Below are 19389 nucleotides of genomic sequence, written 5' to 3' on the forward strand. Positions count from 1 at the left end.
ATGTGGAAGACAACAAATCTGGCTAATGAAGATTACCGGTAAGTAACTGAGTCATAACCCCTTAACTTATGCCCTCCTTGCCCCAGTCCTGAACAATGGGGAACTACCAAGCAAAAAAAGCAAGGACCACCATGATGCTTCAAAAATATATTTGGACAACAATTACATCATTGTTGAATCACTGAAAATTGCATTAGAACAACAATTAAGATATTGTAGATTTCAATACTGTTGAACCCACTGCGTCTGTCCAGTCTAGACGGTAGTGCTTCACAAAGGTCTGATGTGATGAACAAGTGACCGCTCAAAGATTCATGAATAAAAGCAACTGCCACTGCTCTAGTCGATGTACCTGGAACATGTGGAGGAACAGTTTCTTCCACCGATTTGTTTGATTGCTTGGTGGAGCCATATACTTAGTCAGGCTGGACCCTTTATGACCCTTGGTGGCAGGCTCATGAGAAAAAAAACACTTGGACACTCTAAAATCCTTTGTACAGTTCAGCTGGATGGACAATGCTTGTTTGACATCAACTGTTGAGGGAACTTGATCCTCCTCTGTAAACGCAGGCAAAACCACTTAAGATATGGAGGGAAGGAGGAACCTTTGGAACAAATGTAGGTTCCAACCTCAGAACACCATGTCCAGACAAACAGAAGTGAGGAAAACATGATGGCAAATTCCCCTATCTCTGTGCCAAAGTAATCGCAACCATTAAGGCGGTTTTTGCAGACACCCAGGAAATATCTACTAACTCAAGAAGCTCGAAGTGAACAATTGTAAACCTCCTGAGAATTATGGCAAGATCCCAAGAAGGAACTGGAATTAAAGAAACTGGCTTCTACAATCCAATTTCTCAAAAGTCTTGGAACCAGTGTTTAAACTGGAGCGAACTTTCTCTGCCACATGTTTCAACCAATTTTGCCTTCGCAAATAGGCAGATTTGCAGAATCTGCTTGTTTGAGCATGCAAAAAAGGCTGTTTACATGTATCGAACCCTATTTTGTGATTCGGTAACCTGTTACCGAATCGTAAAATTAGTTTGCGATTCGGTATTTGGAAGGGGCGTGTTTAGGGCGTCCCTTCCAAATAGTGAATCGCAGCAGTATGTATGAAATGCTTTTTTACCATGTAAGAGGTCGCGAAACATTCAGTTACCACCAACCTCAAGTTGGTGGTAACCAATTCGCAAACAGGAAGAGGTCCTAAAGGGACCCCTTCCCCTCTGTGAATGTATTAAAGAACTTTTTATAGGCACAGGCAGTGGTCCCACATGACATGGTCTGCTGACTGCAGCAGGCCACCATCCTGTGATTTTTTTTTTGCGATTCCCTAATGTTGCAAATTGAGACCTACCTCATGAAGTCATGAGGTAGGTCATTTGTGACCCACTGGGAATCTCAAGTTGTTCAACACACTTTCATACATGCCGTTTTCAATTCACAATTAGGAAATCACAAGGATTCACAATTGGGGAATCGCAAAACGTTTTTTTAATACATCTGGCCTTAAGTGCCTTTACGACAGCCCACTGAGAGTAAATAGTAGATGGAGCCAGACCCTCTAAAAATCGATTCCCTCAAATTCCAGAACCTGTACGAGATTCACTGTTAAAGGATCAACATTTTTAGCAGAACACTACTTGAGAAAGGAACCCCAATGTTTTTCTAAGATTTCAGGTTAGATGGCTTGTGTGAAGTTTGGATATCTAAGGCCTCTTGAGGTGAGCATCCCAACTGTTGCAAAGCTACCCTTTTACATTCCTTGCCGTTCAGTTTCAGGTGCTCTAAGTGAATTGGCGGTAGAAGAGGATACAGGAGAGGTGAGGGACAAAGGGAGATATGGAGAAACTCTCCTTTTGATAGTCTTGAGACACTTGAACTAGGAGTGACGTGGCCAGCCAGGAGCTATGGAAATCACTAGTTTCCTCTCCTCCTGAATCTTCTGAAGCACCCTTGGAGGAGGGGAATCTGAGGAAACTCGTAGAGAACTCCCTGTGGCCAAGGGATGGCGAGCATCTATCCCCGAAGCCTGAGCACGCAATACCTGTGTGTCACCACACAATGCAATGTGCTTCCTCTGTTTTGCACAAACTGGTCTAGCCATGGAATTTCGAATTCGGCACACGCGATTATTACCTACCAGCAAGCCTGGATTTCAGAGGATGGCATCTTCTGACTGAGACTGTCCGCTCTGAAATTCAGTGTGTCCTGGAGGTACAATGCTGATAAGGCTAAAAGGCGAATTTCTCCCCAAGTAAAAATGTTCAATGCTATTAGTTTCAGCATCTTGCCCCTTGTGCCGCCCTGTTGATTCTGATGGAATGGCGTCACCTGGTTGTCTTTCCAAACAACCACATTCAGGTCCTCTAACAGAGGAGAAAACCCCTGAAGTGCCCGCCATAGAGCAGTTAATTTTTTCCAAGTCGTGGACTGGTATCATGCTTCCCATTCTGACCATGGTCCCTTCCTTTCCTCATCTCCCAGCACCACACTCAAACCCCTCTGGCTGGCGTCTGTCACAAGATACGTTGGAGCTGGGAGACGGACTGACAGGGACACTTTGTCAAATTATCTGTTATTTGCCACCCAGCAATTGAGAGGAGTAACTGGAAACTTGTAATCCTGAGAAGCTGGTGATCAATAGTGTAGTAGATGGTTCACTAATGGCTTGAGAGGTTACTTTGCCCATGGCCCTGCACCTTCAACTATGTTCTTGCTGACGAAGTCTTAAACCTGAAGATTGTTGATGGCTTTTTGATTTGTCAGTACCTGCTGTAGAAGAAGAAATACTCTGCCTAGACGGCTATTGAACTAGACTCCTATAAACCGCGTCTCTTGAGGTGACTGAAGTTACAACTTCAGGAAGTTGATGAACCCTAAGTTCTGAGAGTTGTGATCACGAGCTGGACCTTGTCTTGAGCTTTAGAAAAAAGAGTAATCGGGCAAAAGCCAACCATTAAGATATGGAAATCTAGAGATGTCTTAACTGTAGAAATACAACAACTGGAGCCAGTACCTTAGTGAATACTCTTAGAAAAGTGGCCAATCCGAAAGGCAAGGCCTGAACTGAAAGTGCTAATCTCCAACAGCAAATCATAGTAATTTCTGGCTCGACGGATGCACAGGGATATGAAAATATGGTCTTGTAAATCCAACGGGACCAGAGAATCCTTCTTTGCCAGTAAAGGAGTATTGAAGTGATCCACCTGCACTTATCTATTCAGGGTTTTCAAATCCAAGACTGGCTGAAGCTTGCTATAATGTTTGGGAACAAGCAACTGAATGGAATAAAAACCGGTCCTTGATTCCTCCCGTGGAACAGGCAGCTCTGCCCCATTCTCCAACAAAGTCTAAAATTTTGCAGCAGAGCTCGATGATGGGATTCGTCCTTTGGTAATGGAGCTGGAAGGAAATGACCCTAGGGACCATTTTGGTGAATTGAATTTGGTAACTCCTTATCACATCCAGGGCTATCTGCCCATGACTAAGAAGAAATGATCTGCAGTCATGTCGCAGAAACACAAGTACATGAAGCGGCACTTAAAGAATATTAATGTCTATTCTTACAAGCTTGGTGCCTGAACTGGTTGTGTTTTTTTTATTTTATTTTTTTAAACTAGCCCATTTTGTAGTGGCCCTATGCTAGGATCACATGTTGCGCTGTATCGAGTAGAAAGCTAGGTATTTCTATCCCTCGGTGTTCACTGTACAACTCCCAGCCTCTTCGCCTGTAGTGGTGATGCATAATTGTGAAAAGGTCGGAAAATGCCCCTTTTTAAAGCTCTGTTTTGGCTACAGTGCTGAAAATACTTCAGTTGTTCCTGCTACAATCTGTGAGCCCTTGTGCTGCAGTAGGCTGTGCATTGAGACATTGCTTAACCATATATATGGCTATGATGACCTACTGGAGATAGTAGAGAACCTGTGACACAGAAACCTGTCTTGTGGGTGGAATCCTGGCCAGAGTGCAAAAGGTCCACTTTCTCTCGGCTCGTGTCTGGTGGAAGGTCAGCACACTCTTTTAGGCCTATAGCAATCGCGATAAAATGTTTGTTTTCTCAGATGTAGAAGTAGCCTCAAATTTTGTACTCCAAGAAAAATACTTGAGGGTAACCTACTTACATTTTATTTGCCTTAATGTTTTCAAATCTATTGTGCTTCGGTCATGGTTGCCAATCGGGAACTCTTTCCATTCCCCTTAGATTTAATTTGTGTTTTTCGTAATAGGGCTGTTAACTGCCTCCAACCTCATAAATAGGAAGTGACATCCGAGGAGTGCATAATGCTGATCTATTACAAGCAAGAAAAGAGCATATGAAAGGTTGTATTTTTTTATTTTTATTTCTTGTTTCCGGAAAAGAAATCAAAATGAAACCTTTTCAATTGTCACCTTTACTTCTGTAATATAAATTCACAGGGCACTTCCGGTCCTTCCCCGTGCTCCCAGAAAAGAACCGAAGAGATTTATGGAACAAAGGGAAGACACCCGCTTGACTGTAAACCAACTAAGTGGAGTTTTTTTCCCCTTGTTTTTTCCTCCACGTACAGAATAGTCCGTGTCCTTCCCCACCTCACTAGAGATTCTAGTACAGTGCACCTGAAACAAACCAGGAACTGTACTGTCAAGACAAACGAGCCTTGGCAAAGCCAAAATTACTTGCCTTTTTGGACCGATTTGGTTTTGCCAATGTTTTAGTCTTGCTGTACGACATTCTCCCTGATGTGCAGCATGGCTAAAGAAAACTGAAAATAAAGTGGTATATGACGGGGGATTGTGGCATTTTGTAGGTGTGCATGCCTACAAAATCAAGTTCTATTTAAAAAAAAAAAAAAACATTTTTACTGTTTTGGATCCGTAAACATAAAAAAAAAAAAAAGGTTGCAGATACAACTGGGAAGGGAGCATCACAGAGACACTCTGGGGGGGGCGATGGGGCGGTGGAGGAGGAGGAGAACCAGAAGCTCAGGAGTTCGAAGGAGAAGCAGTGGGTGAGAGGAACCTGGGGCAGGTGGTGAAGCCCATGGGCAAGAAGGGAATGGAGTACTAAAAGAGGGAGAGCACAACATGGAGGGTGTGGGGAGAAGCACACGTGACAAACCATAACAGTGTAGGAGGACAGAAATGCACAAGGGAAACAGTAGGACAGCAGATGCACCATCGTGAAGTGCTTCACCTAAAGTAAAAACGTAGTGCTTGAAAAGCAAGCAGTGGAAGCATCGAAGTTAGCCAATCAAAAGAGGTGGTAAAGAGTATTTGCTTTATGGGAGTGAAATACAAGATTGACAAGTTGGGGCTTGAGTAAGCATGAGACAAATGATTGACAGGAAAGCCAGCCAATGGTGAGCAAGGAATGGGTGGGCTGAAAGCCCCTGAATGTTCTTGGTAAGCCCACAATGTGTTGCGCAACAGGAGGCTTGTTTGCGGTCTAGTAGGCTCAGCCTTGAAGTGGAAGGCAGACCTATAGAGATCGGACTATTCACCATGACCCTATGAAATATTTGGGTTAACTCAATGCTCCGCTTGTTTTACATCTGTGGCTCTGAACGCCAGATGCTTCGAAACCCATCCTTCATCCTGGTACTGACGTGTAACCCCTAAGGAAGCTAGTAAATGGATTTTGTCCACACATACCTGACCTGTTTGCTCTTTTGAAGCATGTAACTGTGTATGGGGTTAGCAGGACATTGAAGTTTAACAAAATATATGAGCTATAAAAATAAAATACTAGCAGTGAGTGCAGTAGGAAGTGGTCTTTCAACGTACAGTGGTGAAAATAATTTGGGGAGATAATAATTGAACATTGCGCTGTGGATAGCGATGTGCACTACCTAGCTTGTAGGGTAGCTCAATGGGTTGAGCACTTGCTGGTGGGGGGGCTGTTAAAGGGGGAGGGGGATATGAGATCTATACAGTTGGCCTATTTTGTCCCAGATCAATTAATGGAGTACGATTGACATGTAACGGGATCACCTGATATTTACAACACTATGAGAACACAAACCCATTTTTCTTATTACAGAATTAATAAGATGTTTCGAGAATATTATTCTACTGCTATTCCATCCTGGTGAAAATGAAGCATGTGGACGTGGCAAATGAGGAAGGTTGCTGAACACTAGGACGAGGGGAGACCATGAGTCTTGGATCCAGGAGAGGAATTTCCTGCAATTGAAGTAAGCTTATACAGGTGTCATTCTCTTAGGCCGAAACGTTAGTTTGATAATCAAATCGTTTGCTTACGTATTCCTCCTTAGTCTTAGCTGCCACTATCTGCAGAATGAAAGGAGGAGAGTTAATTGGTCTAATTATTGATGCAGACAGGACCTTTCTAACCTAAGTCCACCATAGGGTTGGCAACTTTTTGTTTCCGCCAGTACTTTTTTATTATTATTTTTTGTTTTTAAATTACCGTAGTCATGCTTCCATCCTATAGCAGTAATAGTAGAAGCAATAAATTCCCAACTGGACCATGGCTATAGTCTCTACATGTGGCCAAATTGGAGCTCTATGAATTGAGTGATGTTTCTCCAGTGCCTGATTACGGCACTGGTTGGCGTTGGACAGGGTCTTCTCTGAGGTATCCTGCCTAAACTTTAAGTACCTGCAGGGTTTGACCCCCTGCATACCTGGCCGCTGAACAAGCATGGCATATCCTGCCCCTCCCCACACACCCCTTAAACTTCTGTAGAAACACATGCATTGTCTTAAGGTCCATGCTACCCTTCTCTGGAGTGATTTAAGTATTGTGAAACCTGGAATATTTTGTGATCGCGCTCACTCTAGGGGTTCCAGTGTTCTAGGCCCCAAGTTGTCCAGTCGTTCAAGCAGCAACAGATACACAAGACTAAACCAGTGGAGTAAGCTCATGGGGGAGGGGAAGGGAGGGTATGAAGATGATTTTGAGACCCGGCAGGGATATCGGATAGGCGACCAGTGTTGCTGCTGCTCGAAGCCCTGCTTGCAAAGGTTATTTATTCATTTATAATGATTAATTGTGGGTCAAAGCGCTGTACATTATCAAGATGTGTAGTATTATCCATTGGTCATTCAAAAGGTTGTACATTAGGAGGAACGCTTTCTGAGATGAGGGTGCATTTGAATAACTAAATGTGGGTACAATCGAACAGTCTCAACTTATCTGGGAGGAGTAGCGTCGCTCCTAACAGTAGCCGGTTCCAACTTCGTCCTCTGGCCATCATATGTGGGATAAAGTACCCCCTGCCACACAAGGATATTGGAAGTTACTGTGGAGTTCAGTTAACTGTGGAATGAGGCCGAAGGCCAAGTTCCATTATTGGGTCATGGAATTCCAAGGTGACTTGCAATATCCTTAATGTGTGAAAGGGGTATTTTATTGCTTAAAATACATGGCCACACGATCACTCTTCTTGCAAGCCTCTTACATCCTTGGTGTCTTGCTCTTTCATATGAAAGTGGTAGTATGGTTAGTAACTTGTTACAAAAATATATTTGAATCAGTCGAAGTCCGAATAATGAAAGTGCTGTGACTCAATGTGTAGAACAAAGCAGCGCAATTCAATCTTTCATTCAACGACCTTTATTTAGTGTGGAAAAATATCAACCTTTTTTTAAAAAAAAATGTATTGAAGTTCTTGTGTCAAGGTTACAATTAGAGAATAACATAAGTTGGCTAACACAAAGTAAGGATACAAAATAGAATAGAGCAAATTAATTACGAAATGCAAAAGTTGAACATTACTCAAAATAGAAACTCCAAATTCTGTTGAACTTCCTAATCCCACCAATTCGCTGTGCATATCGCATTTCACTCTTTCTAACATTCCTAATTTTTTGAAGCCAGGCATTAAAAAGAGGAACTTGAATTGACTTCCAGTTCTGGAGCACCAAGGACCTTGTGACTGCCATTGCAATAAATAATAGTTTAACCATCTGTTCTGTCAAGCCGAGATCAGAATCGTATCCATACAATACTAATTTAACATTATAGGTTATCTGGATCCCACAATACTTTTGTAAATATTCGAATATCTCGTTCCAAAAAGGTACAATTTTAACACAGTAAACTATAATGTGAGACCAGTTAGCAGGAGTATATTGCTGGCATCTAAAACAGGTGGCAGTAGTATTAACGAACATTTTAGCAATGGCAGCAGGAGTACGATAAAGAAGCAATTTACTGAAGTACAGCATTCTTCTCCAATTAGACCCTCGAAGAACACTAAAATTCAGCTTATTTATGATTTTCCAAGTGTTGATAGTAAGTACGTGATTCTCCTGTTCTTGCCATTTTTTAATTGCTTTCTGGCTCAGATCAACCTCAATGTATTGAGCTAAACAACGTTTCCATGCCCCTGGCTTCCTCGTCCTAGAAGTCATAAACAAATCGTCCCATAACTGATTAGAGGAAACAATGCTTATTGGCTCCACTTGTACCAACATTTTAAAGATCGAAACATACGAGCCTAATAACATAAAATGCCCTGGAATAATAAGCTGCATTTCTCCAGGTAACAGCCATGTCCCCTCCCTTAAAAAATCTGACCGAGAGTAAAATCCCAGACGTGCCCATTGTAGCGCAATATCAACTCCAATTTTATTCCCATAAAAATGAGAGCATTTCTTAAGGGGGTTCTAATATTGAATTGCGGGAGAGAATATCGCTTTTAAAAAAAACATCACGACGCTTAAAGAACGAAAGCATCGTCTTATATCGAGTGAGTTTCGGTAATTTAGGAATATGTAGCGGAGATGGGATCTGAGCCTCATAACAAATTCTGTCAAAAAAGAAATTAATAAAAACATTTGGGGTCTGCATTCGAGATTTAAACCGCTCTAGATATTGGGCGAAATATGCGCTATAATAATCTCTAACATTGGGTACAGCTAAACCTCCCAATTCAGTGTCGGCATAAAGAGTCCTCATTGCTATCCTGGGAGTTTTTTTTGCCCATATAAACCCTGAAAATAATGATTCCACTTTTGAAAAAAAAACACTGGGCAAAAAACAAGGAATGGCAGAATGTAAAAAAATAAATAGTGGAAGAATAGACATTTTTATAAGTGCCACCCGTCCCAAGATGGAAAATGGCAGCGAGTCCCATCTAGTAAACAAGGATTGAACCTTGCGTAGAAGAGGATCAAAATTCAACATAACTAAATCGGAAACCAGAGAAGAGTACATAACTCCTAAGTACCTCTTCGGTCTTGAATTGATACAGCCAAGTAAATCAGTGTAACTCCACCTCACCCCCACCACAAACTAGTATTTCCGTTTTTTTTAAATTAATTCGATAACCACCCAAATCTTCGAATTCTTCAAAAAGCTGAAGAACAGCAGTTTGAGATTGAATATCCGTCTTAATCAATAACAAGATATCATCGGCATATAGTTTGATTTTTGCCATGGAAGGGATAGGAGGAGAAATACTCACAGATTCACGAATAGCTGTAGCTAACGGTTCAATAAAAAAAGCAAAGAGAATAGGGGACAAGGGGCAACCTTGCCTGGTGCCCCGTTGAACCGATACTTTGCCGACCATAACTGAATTAATAATTATATTGGCTTTGGCACCCATGTACAAATTCTGAATTAAACTAATAATCTGTGGAGGAATTCCAAAGTGCTTTAAAATAACAAAGTTGTCCATACCACCAAATCAAAGGCTTTTTCCGCATCTAACAATAGAATTAAAGCAGAGATTTTGTTTGTCTGAAAATAATCTAAAGCCTCAGTAAGAAAATGTGTATTAGTAGCTAATTGTCGGCCTGCCACAAAGCCATTCTGATCCGGATGAATAAGATCCTTTGCAATGTAATTGAAACGTATTGATAATAATTTAGTAAGGATCTTATAATCAGTGTTGTAATGTGATAGGCCTATATGAGTTAGGATCTTTAGGATCTTTGCCTTTTTTCGGAAAACTAACAACTGTGCCCTCCCCAAAAGTGTCTGGAACTTGCCCGCCCACTAACATATAATTAACTAATTGTAATAATAAATCAGAAAAGGCGCTAAAGAAAACCTTAAAGAATTCAGCGGGGAGGCCATCCGGGCCACAAGCCTTACCAATTGGAATGTTCTTCACCACTAATTCTGACTTTGAAAACATGCGCATCATTGCTCTACTGTCTGCCTGAGATAAAGAGGGCATATCCTATCTTGCTAAAAAATTAGAGAGCCTAAAATGATCTATCTCCTGATGATGACTATATATCTGTTTATAGTGAGAAAACATTATAGTGCCAATAACATCAGACTGTGATGTTTCTATCAGAGTGGTAGGAGACTTTAAAGTACGAATTAAATTTGCGGCAGCTTGCTCCTTAGCCTGCTACACGAGGAGTTTACCAGAGAAATTACTCTCCTCATAACTCCTCTGAGATTGTGTAAGAAATTGCTGTTCACTCTGTGTAGCAAAAAGCGTACTGAGTTCACGTTTGGCCTCGTTTCATTTTTTTTGTGCAATACTAGAAAAGTTTGTTTGTCGGAGCCGAGTAAGCGAACAAATTCTTTGATAGAGTAAGGTCCTAGCTTGTTTAATAGTGCGCCATTCTTCTGCATCTTTACCGATGATGATACCACGAATAAAGGCTTTTAATGAGTCCCAGATAATATGCAGTGGAGCCGTATCTGAATTGCGAGCAATAAATTCGACAATTTCCAATTTTAAAAAAGACCCAATTACTATCTTGTAGGTACATTTTATTAAATATCCATCTCTTAGGGGGCCTAATTTCTTCCCCTACTTTAAACTCAATTACTAACATTGCGTGGTCTGAGAATCCATTATGCAGAAATTTCTGGTTAGAAAATTTTAATAAACTAGAGGCCAAAAAAAAGTCAATACGAGAAGAAGATCTATGTCTTTCCGACCAATAAGTAAATACTTGTTTTTGTGGGAATTTTAATCGCCATGGGTCGCAAAGATCGAGTAAGGCTATATTCTTCATAATTGACCTTAATGACTTTGGTTTAGATTGTTTCTTTAAGGGACCAGTGGAATCTAGTTTTATATCCACAATTATATTAAAATCCCAGCCTATAACTATATCTCCCCTGACCATTAGTAGTGATTGAAATAACTCCTCATAGTTGGGGGCACGATCTTCCACTGGGGCATAATAACTAACAAAGGTAATTGGCCTATTCCTGTCTTTTATTGCACAAGTGGCCCAGCACCACCGCCCTGCCCCCCCCATCTTCGAACTGGATAATTTCTGTGTCTAAATTACGATTAATGAAAAGCGCGACCCCCCTTTGAGATTCTTGAGCACATGAGAACCCACGATATGAAGACCAAGTTTTAAACATAGGAAAAGAGTTAATTTTGTCCACGGAAATATGGGTTTCTTGCAACATCACGACTGCTGGGCGCTCTGTTTTAATCCATAACTCGATGGTGCGCATTTATTTTCTATTATTCAGTCCATTAACATTGAAAGAAATCACTCTAACCCCTCCAATAGACATTAATCATTGAAAATAACTTCTTGCCAACATATTTTCCATCACAAACCACAAGAACTTCCATTTTCCATTTTCGACCCCCACCCACCCCTGCCCTCCACCCAAGTGCTCCCCCCCCCCCCAACACCTAGCCCCGTGGCCCTGTACTACACCTACAGCTCCCTCCCACGCTGGCCACATGGCACTAACCCCTCTCATAGAGGCGCCTTGGTGTTGCGCCCCTGTTCCCATGACCCCCCAGTTCCTCACCTGCACACCCCTCCCCCAAAGTGATAATATACAAAGGAGAGGAAAAAAAAAACCAAAAGGGGAAAAAAACAAAAAAAAAACAAAGGGAGAAGAAGAATCTCCAGTAACCATCAGACCAAATCAGATCACAATCCTAAATTATCCTAACCCTGGACCAACTTATCAAGCATCTCACGTGCCTCATCAACATCTGTAAACAAATAGAATTTGCCCTTAATCAGAACTTTTAACTTTGATTGCTGTGCAATCGATGCTTGGGCACTTTTATCCTTAAATAACTGGAGAATCTTTACAAAGTCTTTTCTCCGTCTGGCAGCAGCAGCCGACATATCGGAGAAAATCCGGTACTTAGTAGTAGGATTAACATTAAATTGTCTTTGCTTGAAAGCCTGTGATTATATTATTTCTTTAACACGTACATCTGCAAAATTAACAATAATAGTCCGAGGAAACGGAGAATTGGGGAATGGACGAGCTGGAACTCGATGCGCCCTGGTGATTGTTAAGTCACCCTTAAACTCGGGGACGACCTCTCGAGAAAAAAAAGAAGTAATCCATTGTGTCATGTCCGACCCCTCAATGTTCTCAGGTACACCCACTATTCAAAGGTTTGACCTTCTATTGTAATTTTCTAACTCATCCAATTTAAATTCAAAGGCCTTCGAGAATTTAGAAACACTGGTGATCTCTTTCTGCATGATGGTCAAATTGTCCTCCACCCCGGAAATTCTAGTCTCAGATTCGTGCAGTCGATTTGAAAATGAAGCCATCGAGTCTTCAATTTTATCCAGACGCTTGCAAATCACCTCCATTTCCATCTTTTGAAATTGCTTCATCTCTCTTATTTCTTGCAGAATCAAGTTCAACATATCCTTAACAGAAATCTGAAAATCCCCAGTGGTCTCAGTATCCATCCCCTTAATCGGACTCTGAGATAGAGTAACCCCACTGGAAGCAATCGTGGAAGTACAGATGGGAAAAGTTCTTTATCACTAAGAGGTGTGGGTCTTATGTTTAAAGGTGGAGGGTCTATTAAGCTTAGATCATCAGTTGGGAAAAATATCAACATTGCCGTAAATAACTCCTTTCTGCTTATCACTGTTCGTTTTTATAAAAACAGATCATAGGAATGAAAAGTCAGTTTTCGTTTTTATACTCTGTAAACTGCAGCTGTAAAAATACTCCCTGACCTACCTTTTTACTTTGGTGCTGGCTCTGGCAGTAGACCTTGTGACATCAGGTTTACCTTATTACAGTTGAGCAGCTCCAATATTTGTTACAAATTTTTTTTTAGAATCGATTTATTACAGGTTAGTTTTTATTTTTAATAGACAGTAGTATGTAGAAATATATAAAGAAATGTTCAAACCTTTCTATAATTACCTGAGGATTGCAAAAAATAAACATGTTGCTATGACTATCTCCTTTCTGCTTGTCACTATAAAGCTAGAAAACTAGAGCAGAAGAAAAACTAGGTTTGTGTTGTTCCTTATATGGCTTCTTTAATTATGCTCCGTGTCATAACCTGCCTTTTCCCCTAGGTTGGTGGTTCTGGCAGTAGGCATTGTGATATCAGAACTCTTGTCCTGGCATCATTTCTTTATAACCGGCGACTGGGTGCGTCACAAGTCTCACAGACCGTTTTTTATACAGGGATTTTAGAATCTTATGCATTACAAAAGTTGTATGTACACTTGTCTGCGATGGACATCTAGACCACGTAAGGTGGCTTCCTCAGATAAACGCTTGCCAATGACTTCTGCTGTGAATGTAGTTTCAATCGCAGCAAAGACATTTCTGCTTTCTTTTCTTCCAAAGTGACTAAATGGAGTATTATAATTTCTTACATTTATAAACAGATGTGCATAACGTAGCACTAGGTAAATGAGTTCTGTTTTACCCATGCTGCAAGTCTGAGTACAGTGAGCAAACTGAAGAAGAAAACCTGATCACCTTCCCTCTGTCAGCTGCCATGATCTCTTGCTTCTTTTATGAAATATTCTATTATTGCAGAATCTTGGAATAAATGTGAAATTTATACTGTGAAAATAAGCCTGTCAATATGTAGGTTATATAATTTAATATATTCTAGCACTTTGCAAGTCACATGTTAAAAAAAAAAACTAAAAAAAAAAACTGACTTCTTCAATGTCTTGCTCTCCAGCAAAGCAATAGTATGGTGCAATAAACGTCTCTGTAAGCTAATAACTGAACATTTCAGTGACTTATGGCTCAGACATAAGAACTGCAAATAAAGATGTGTTTATCATGATTTTACCAGGGCTTGTAATTCTGCTCCGTGATCTGCCTTTCACAAAGCCTGCTGCCCTGGACACTATACAAATATACTGAATCTAGAGGTGCAGACCCATGAACCCCTTGTGGAAATGGATCAGTCAGTATTTTAAATCCAGTGTGTTCAGCAGAAGTATAAGTTAAATAGTTGTTTAAATGACTTGCAGATATAGATTGATGTATACCACAATGAGTAAAAGAAAGCACGCTGTATCTTGTAAAAGGAGATAAATTTTATCAAACATATCCGTGAATGATTAAAATATTCTGCAGCGGAGCTACTATAACAAGTGAACGTGCAAAGTGATGGGGACAGTTAAATGAAAAAAAACAACCCAAAAGTATGCGACGAACAAGAAACTGCGATAGACTCAAATTTGTTGCAAAGTGTCTCATGCTATTAATGTTAGTTGTGGAGGAACGCTCTGCTCAATAAGATTCTTCGTATGTCTTAAACTCTTTGTGAACCCCTGTCTTCTGCAAACAAAAGAACTCTTGTATAGATTTCTAGCTGGGAATCGAAACTGAGCTATAGTTCAGAAAAATGTTAACCTGGTTATTTGCTAGGGTATAACCAGGTCTGTCCTTGCAGTTGCATGCTAGCTGGCTCTCTGTGTGCTGGTAAGCCTTCGTGTAGCCATGCGCTCTATAACTCCGCATAGATTAGCATGTCTGACTTTCCAGCCTCCCTTTTGTTCATTTGACCCATTGGGTTTCGTTCAGTTATTGTGTACTTCCAATAATCGAGACACTAAAACTCAATGCGGTTTAGTGGAGTGAAAGAGTGCATATTAAATTTGATCTAAGAGGTGTGTGTGTGTGTGTGTGACTTGGGCATCTTAAACATTGGAACATGTACGTTGAGCATGATCGCTACGCTAAGGAATACTGAAGGTAATGTAAAATTGATTTAGTGGTGTCCATCATAGATCACTTGAGAATCAGTTTGCCACATTTGTTTGCACACATTTTTAAGACTGTTTTGTCGATATATGATTTATTGTGGATACCGTCGTTCTAAATTTTTAAATACTTGAATGATGCTTTGTGCTAAAGGTAATATTTATACGTGTCCTTACTTTGAAGTGTATTCTTAAAACTCCAGTGGTTAAGGATATATATGCACGAGGCTCCACTTATCTGTCTTAATCAAACTGTCCAATAAATGTTTTGGGATATGACTCCAATTGCTGTGTACGCACCCGTAAGATGAAGAGGTGAGTTTAGACTAGTCTTTGAGAGATTCCATAGTAGACCATTAGTGAAGGTAGATACACTACACTGAGGCACAGGCGATCAGTCTTGTGCAAGTGACCAATTATTAAGGTTTGGTGACCTAGTTTAACGGAAAATAACGAGAACCTGTTGTAGTATTTCTTTAAGGAGTTTTATGAAGCACTTGCATGTTACTGAACAGCCATTTCAGAGCACTATAAGAGGAGAGGAAATGACCGGAACAATAAGGTAAGTTAAACGGGAAGAATACATCCGGGTAGGGATGAATAAATGGTCTGAGAAATAAGGAAGAACTCGCAGGCTGTTTAAACTGTGTGAGAACCCAGGTGTGTGATGGAGTTACTTCATTTTAACAAGTGGTTTAGGAGCTAGGACACAAATCGACTGCATAAGTGAACAGAACGGTGTTGCAGTCGTTCGGGAATTGGAAATACCCCTCTTGATTTCTCTAGGTGAGGATAAGGTCCGTTCAAAAGCATGCATCCAGAAACTTTAGTGATTTGTCTTACCTTAGTCCCTGTGGCATGTGTTGACTGATCTTGGATTCCATCTTGGTTGGTTTGGTGAAGCCAGCCTATGAAGTCAGTTTGGGCCAGATTTGTGAGGAACGTTGTGCATGATACATAGAATCTTACATTTGATCCTGTGCCCTACCGGGAGCTAGTACAGATTCTGCTGGGCAGGTGAGGTGGGGGTGAGATTTCCTGATGTTGAGGTGATTCTCACTGCTTGATTTTGTAACCTTTGCAATTTCTGAGCTTGTGCGCCTGCAGTAGCCCAGTGTCAGCAGGATCAGTTCTCTGGTTAACACAAGAAGATGCGAAGGAAAGAGGACCAATGACTTTTTTCTAAGCATAAACAGTTAACCAATTAGTGTAGTTGGTCCCATTTACTTTGAAAGTGTGTGATAGATTTTGAACTGCTATATCTCGTATGGGCAAGAGGTGGGTCTCTGAAGCTAAGAAACAACTGTTACTGTGCAGTCCTAGATAGCATGCTTTACCTAAAAATCTGATCTATCTCATCCCATGCACTGGCTTCCAGCAGGGGGAGTAGACCGAAGTGGCCTTTAATAGGTAAAGCGTCTAGTACCATTAACAAGCAGAAGTGGGGAGTCTTTGATACACTGTAGGGACGCCACAATCGTTGGGCTTTGTACGTAGTTCAAGAGACCTACAATACGGCTTGTATGACGTTCAGTTATGTCAGACTGTTTGGATAAATCCATTTTTTTTTTACATCCTTTTCAGGCAAAACATTTCAGGCTTAAGGAGCTAATTGGTTGAAAGCAGAGGGCTCAGTCGAAGTATTTGCAGCTTGTCCTTGAAGATGACTGGGTTTGATAGTCCTGTAAAAGTTCAGCCTATCAGGATAATAAGTTTGGGCTGGCTAGTTACTGCTAGATATTTAAACGGGTCAAGCTTCAGTAAGAAACAATAAATCAGGTGGTTTCTGACCAGTCACTTGATATCGAAGACCGAGGTAGAGGGACTGCTCCACTACAGCTGTGTGTCATCCACATCTTAGACCGTTTCTGGCTTAAAATAAAACACTCCTACAGCGATTGGTTGTTGAGGTATCCTGTTGCTTGTTTTCACAGGGGCATCCAACATGGATTCTAAGATGGAGACCGGCATGCAGGAGATACTCTTGGACGATGCTGATGAAGACTGTATGGAATTTAGGCTCCTTATGGCATTTGCCCAAATAAATTTATCTGACAGCAAATTCCAGGAGCTTATCAAAAACCGCCACACCCAGGTACAGGATGAAAAGAATGGGAACATGGTAGAACCGTTGAATGGACATGGTGGAAAAGCCGCAAGAGAGATTCGTCCGGCAATGAGATTGACTTCTGATTCCAAGCATACCAAAGTAGAGGGGAAAAAGAAGAAAAAAGCTGGTTTGAAAAGGTTGATCTCTCTGTGTATTCGAGGAGAAAGGTTGGAGTCTGGCTCTATTCAGGAAGGGGAGCAACTGGGGATGAAAAAGGAAAGGGGCACAGTGGAGTTGGAGACATCTGTAGAGAGTGCATTCAAGCAAGAAGGTGAGTTGGGATCAATGCCTTTTGTTTTAGTGATTTGATCTGTGGCCTGTGCAGGATATTCAAAATGACATCCCAGGCCAACAGTGAAAAATATGCTTTTGAATTACCCAAAGTAATTCCTGTGAAAAGTACAGTCACAGCTGTTGAAGTTATTTTATAAACTTACTTGGAGTTCACTCATATTTGCATAACATTTCTGGGAAATAAACTCCTTCCTAAATCTCATTGGGAAATTAGTTTCCCTATTGGTATATTTTCCCTCCTCGGAACAATTTACACTTGTAAGAAGTAAGAGTAAAGAGCACGGACTTTATTAATGGCATATTAGTATAGTTTGGTCAAACGGTGGCATAGTTATCATGTGGATCCCAAGAAGGACATATACTACTTACTAAAGCAGGATACAAGTCATTAACATACGCTGTGCAAACAATAAATGTGCACCCTACGGAATGTATTAAATAGCCTTTCTGTAAACGTTAATGATCTGGATGATAGAATGTAAAGGGGTGATGGCTGGGATAGGAGTTAGGGTTAGGTTAATAACTGAGAGTTCGATTCACAGTATTATTAGGTTTTATGTAGGTTCCAGTAGACCCCTTGATCTCTACTATTTTTGCTCAGTAAATATATATAATATGCATGAAGTGTTCGTATACAGAAGACGTTTAAGTAGGTATTTTTTTGTCTGTTCTTAATTTCACGTTGCACATTCATTTTGGATATTTTAATTTTATTTAAAAATAGCAAAAACAAAATTTGAACAGAAAGGACACCACTGCCCACCCCTGCAAATTCTACGAGGGTCCCACCTGATAGATTTAGATATAGATATATGTAGATAGATATTCATTGAAAAAACCAGAGGTTTCAGGGGTGTTATAGTTAGCTGGACATTTCCCTCGTACAAAACCCTAGAAATTCCCCTGTTATAGTTAGTTCAGCTAACTATAACTCGCGCCCCCGCAATGCACTGCTTTTGATGTCACATATTACATCACTCATGACATAGTCAGTGACATCACTCATGACATCACTGATGACATCATTCATTGAGTATGTGTTTCTGAACAGTTTTATTATGTTTAATATATATAGGGAAAGACCTGTTGAAAAATAAGTGGGTGTACAAGTGTGTGAATGGATGATTTTCTAGGTGCGTAACTGAGTCTATAAGTGAGTCATTTAAATGTATCTTACTGCAGACTAGTGACTAAACTGTGTGAATGTCTGTATGTTGGTGTATAAGTGGTTGCATGGTTTTGTGAATGGCTATGAGTATCTATATGGGTTATTTTGATTGGTTGTCTGAGTATCTGTATGGGTGCCTGAGTGTTTGTGTGGGTAGGGTGTGTGTGTGACTAGAGGTGTGAGTGGGTGATTCAGTGGGTGCATGTTAAGAGTGCATCTGTGATGGACTGTATGGTTGGGTGAGTGTATGTATGGGTGTGTTAGTGATTGAATGTATATCTCAGTTGTACATGTGTCAGTAACTACATATGTGAAACGCAGTGTATATGTGTGTAAGAGTATATAACTATCTATATGTGAGAGTGTGTGATTTTGGGAGTGGCTGTATGCACCATAGTACAAGGATATCTGTCATGTGCTGTTTGTTTTTCTGCAGGAACACTCAGAATTTGATAGTATTTTTATGAGTAAGTGAACTTGAGTGTTTTGAACTGTATAGGTGAGTAAATTTTACTGTGATTAATTATTTGCATGACTGACTAGATGTGTCAGTACCTCAATGGATGATTGGCGGTGTGTGTGTGTCTATATAGGTGTATAAATGCACAGAGTGACTGTAAGTATGAGTGACTGTACAGGTGAGTGAGTGGAGATGTATGTAGACCTAAAAGTCAATGAGTGGGTGAGTAGTTATTGGTATTGGAGTATCTATGGTTGTCAAAATGGCCGTCTGAAATTTTGAGTCAGTGTATCAAAGTTTTTATTCGGGTGTGAGAAGATGCACTAATTTTTCACATGGATGATGTCATCAATGATGTCATGAGTGATGTCATGAGTGATGTCACTGACCATGTCATGAGTGATGTAATATATGACGTCAACAGCAGTGCATTGCGGGGGCGCGAGTTATAGTTAGCT

General features: G+C 40.6%; 1 protein-coding gene across 2 annotated transcripts in view; it reads left to right on the top strand.

Moving 5' to 3' along the window:
- LOC146854289 (uncharacterized) overlaps positions 1-19389 on the top strand; it is a 266776-nt gene that overhangs the window by 132517 nt on the left and 114870 nt on the right. For both annotated transcript variants that reach the window (XM_085652073.1, XM_085652072.1), the window contains exons 2-3: positions 6024-6177; positions 16834-17280. In XM_085652073.1, coding sequence (XP_085508199.1) covers positions 16845-17280 — 436 coding nt within the window. In that variant the 5' untranslated portion in view covers positions 6024-6177; positions 16834-16844. The remainder of the gene's footprint in view (positions 1-6023; positions 6178-16833; positions 17281-19389) is intronic.

This window comes from Triturus cristatus, chromosome 4_1, assembly GCF_964204655.1.
Source record: "Triturus cristatus chromosome 4_1, aTriCri1.1, whole genome shotgun sequence".
Lineage (NCBI taxonomy): Eukaryota > Metazoa > Chordata > Amphibia > Caudata > Salamandridae > Triturus > Triturus cristatus.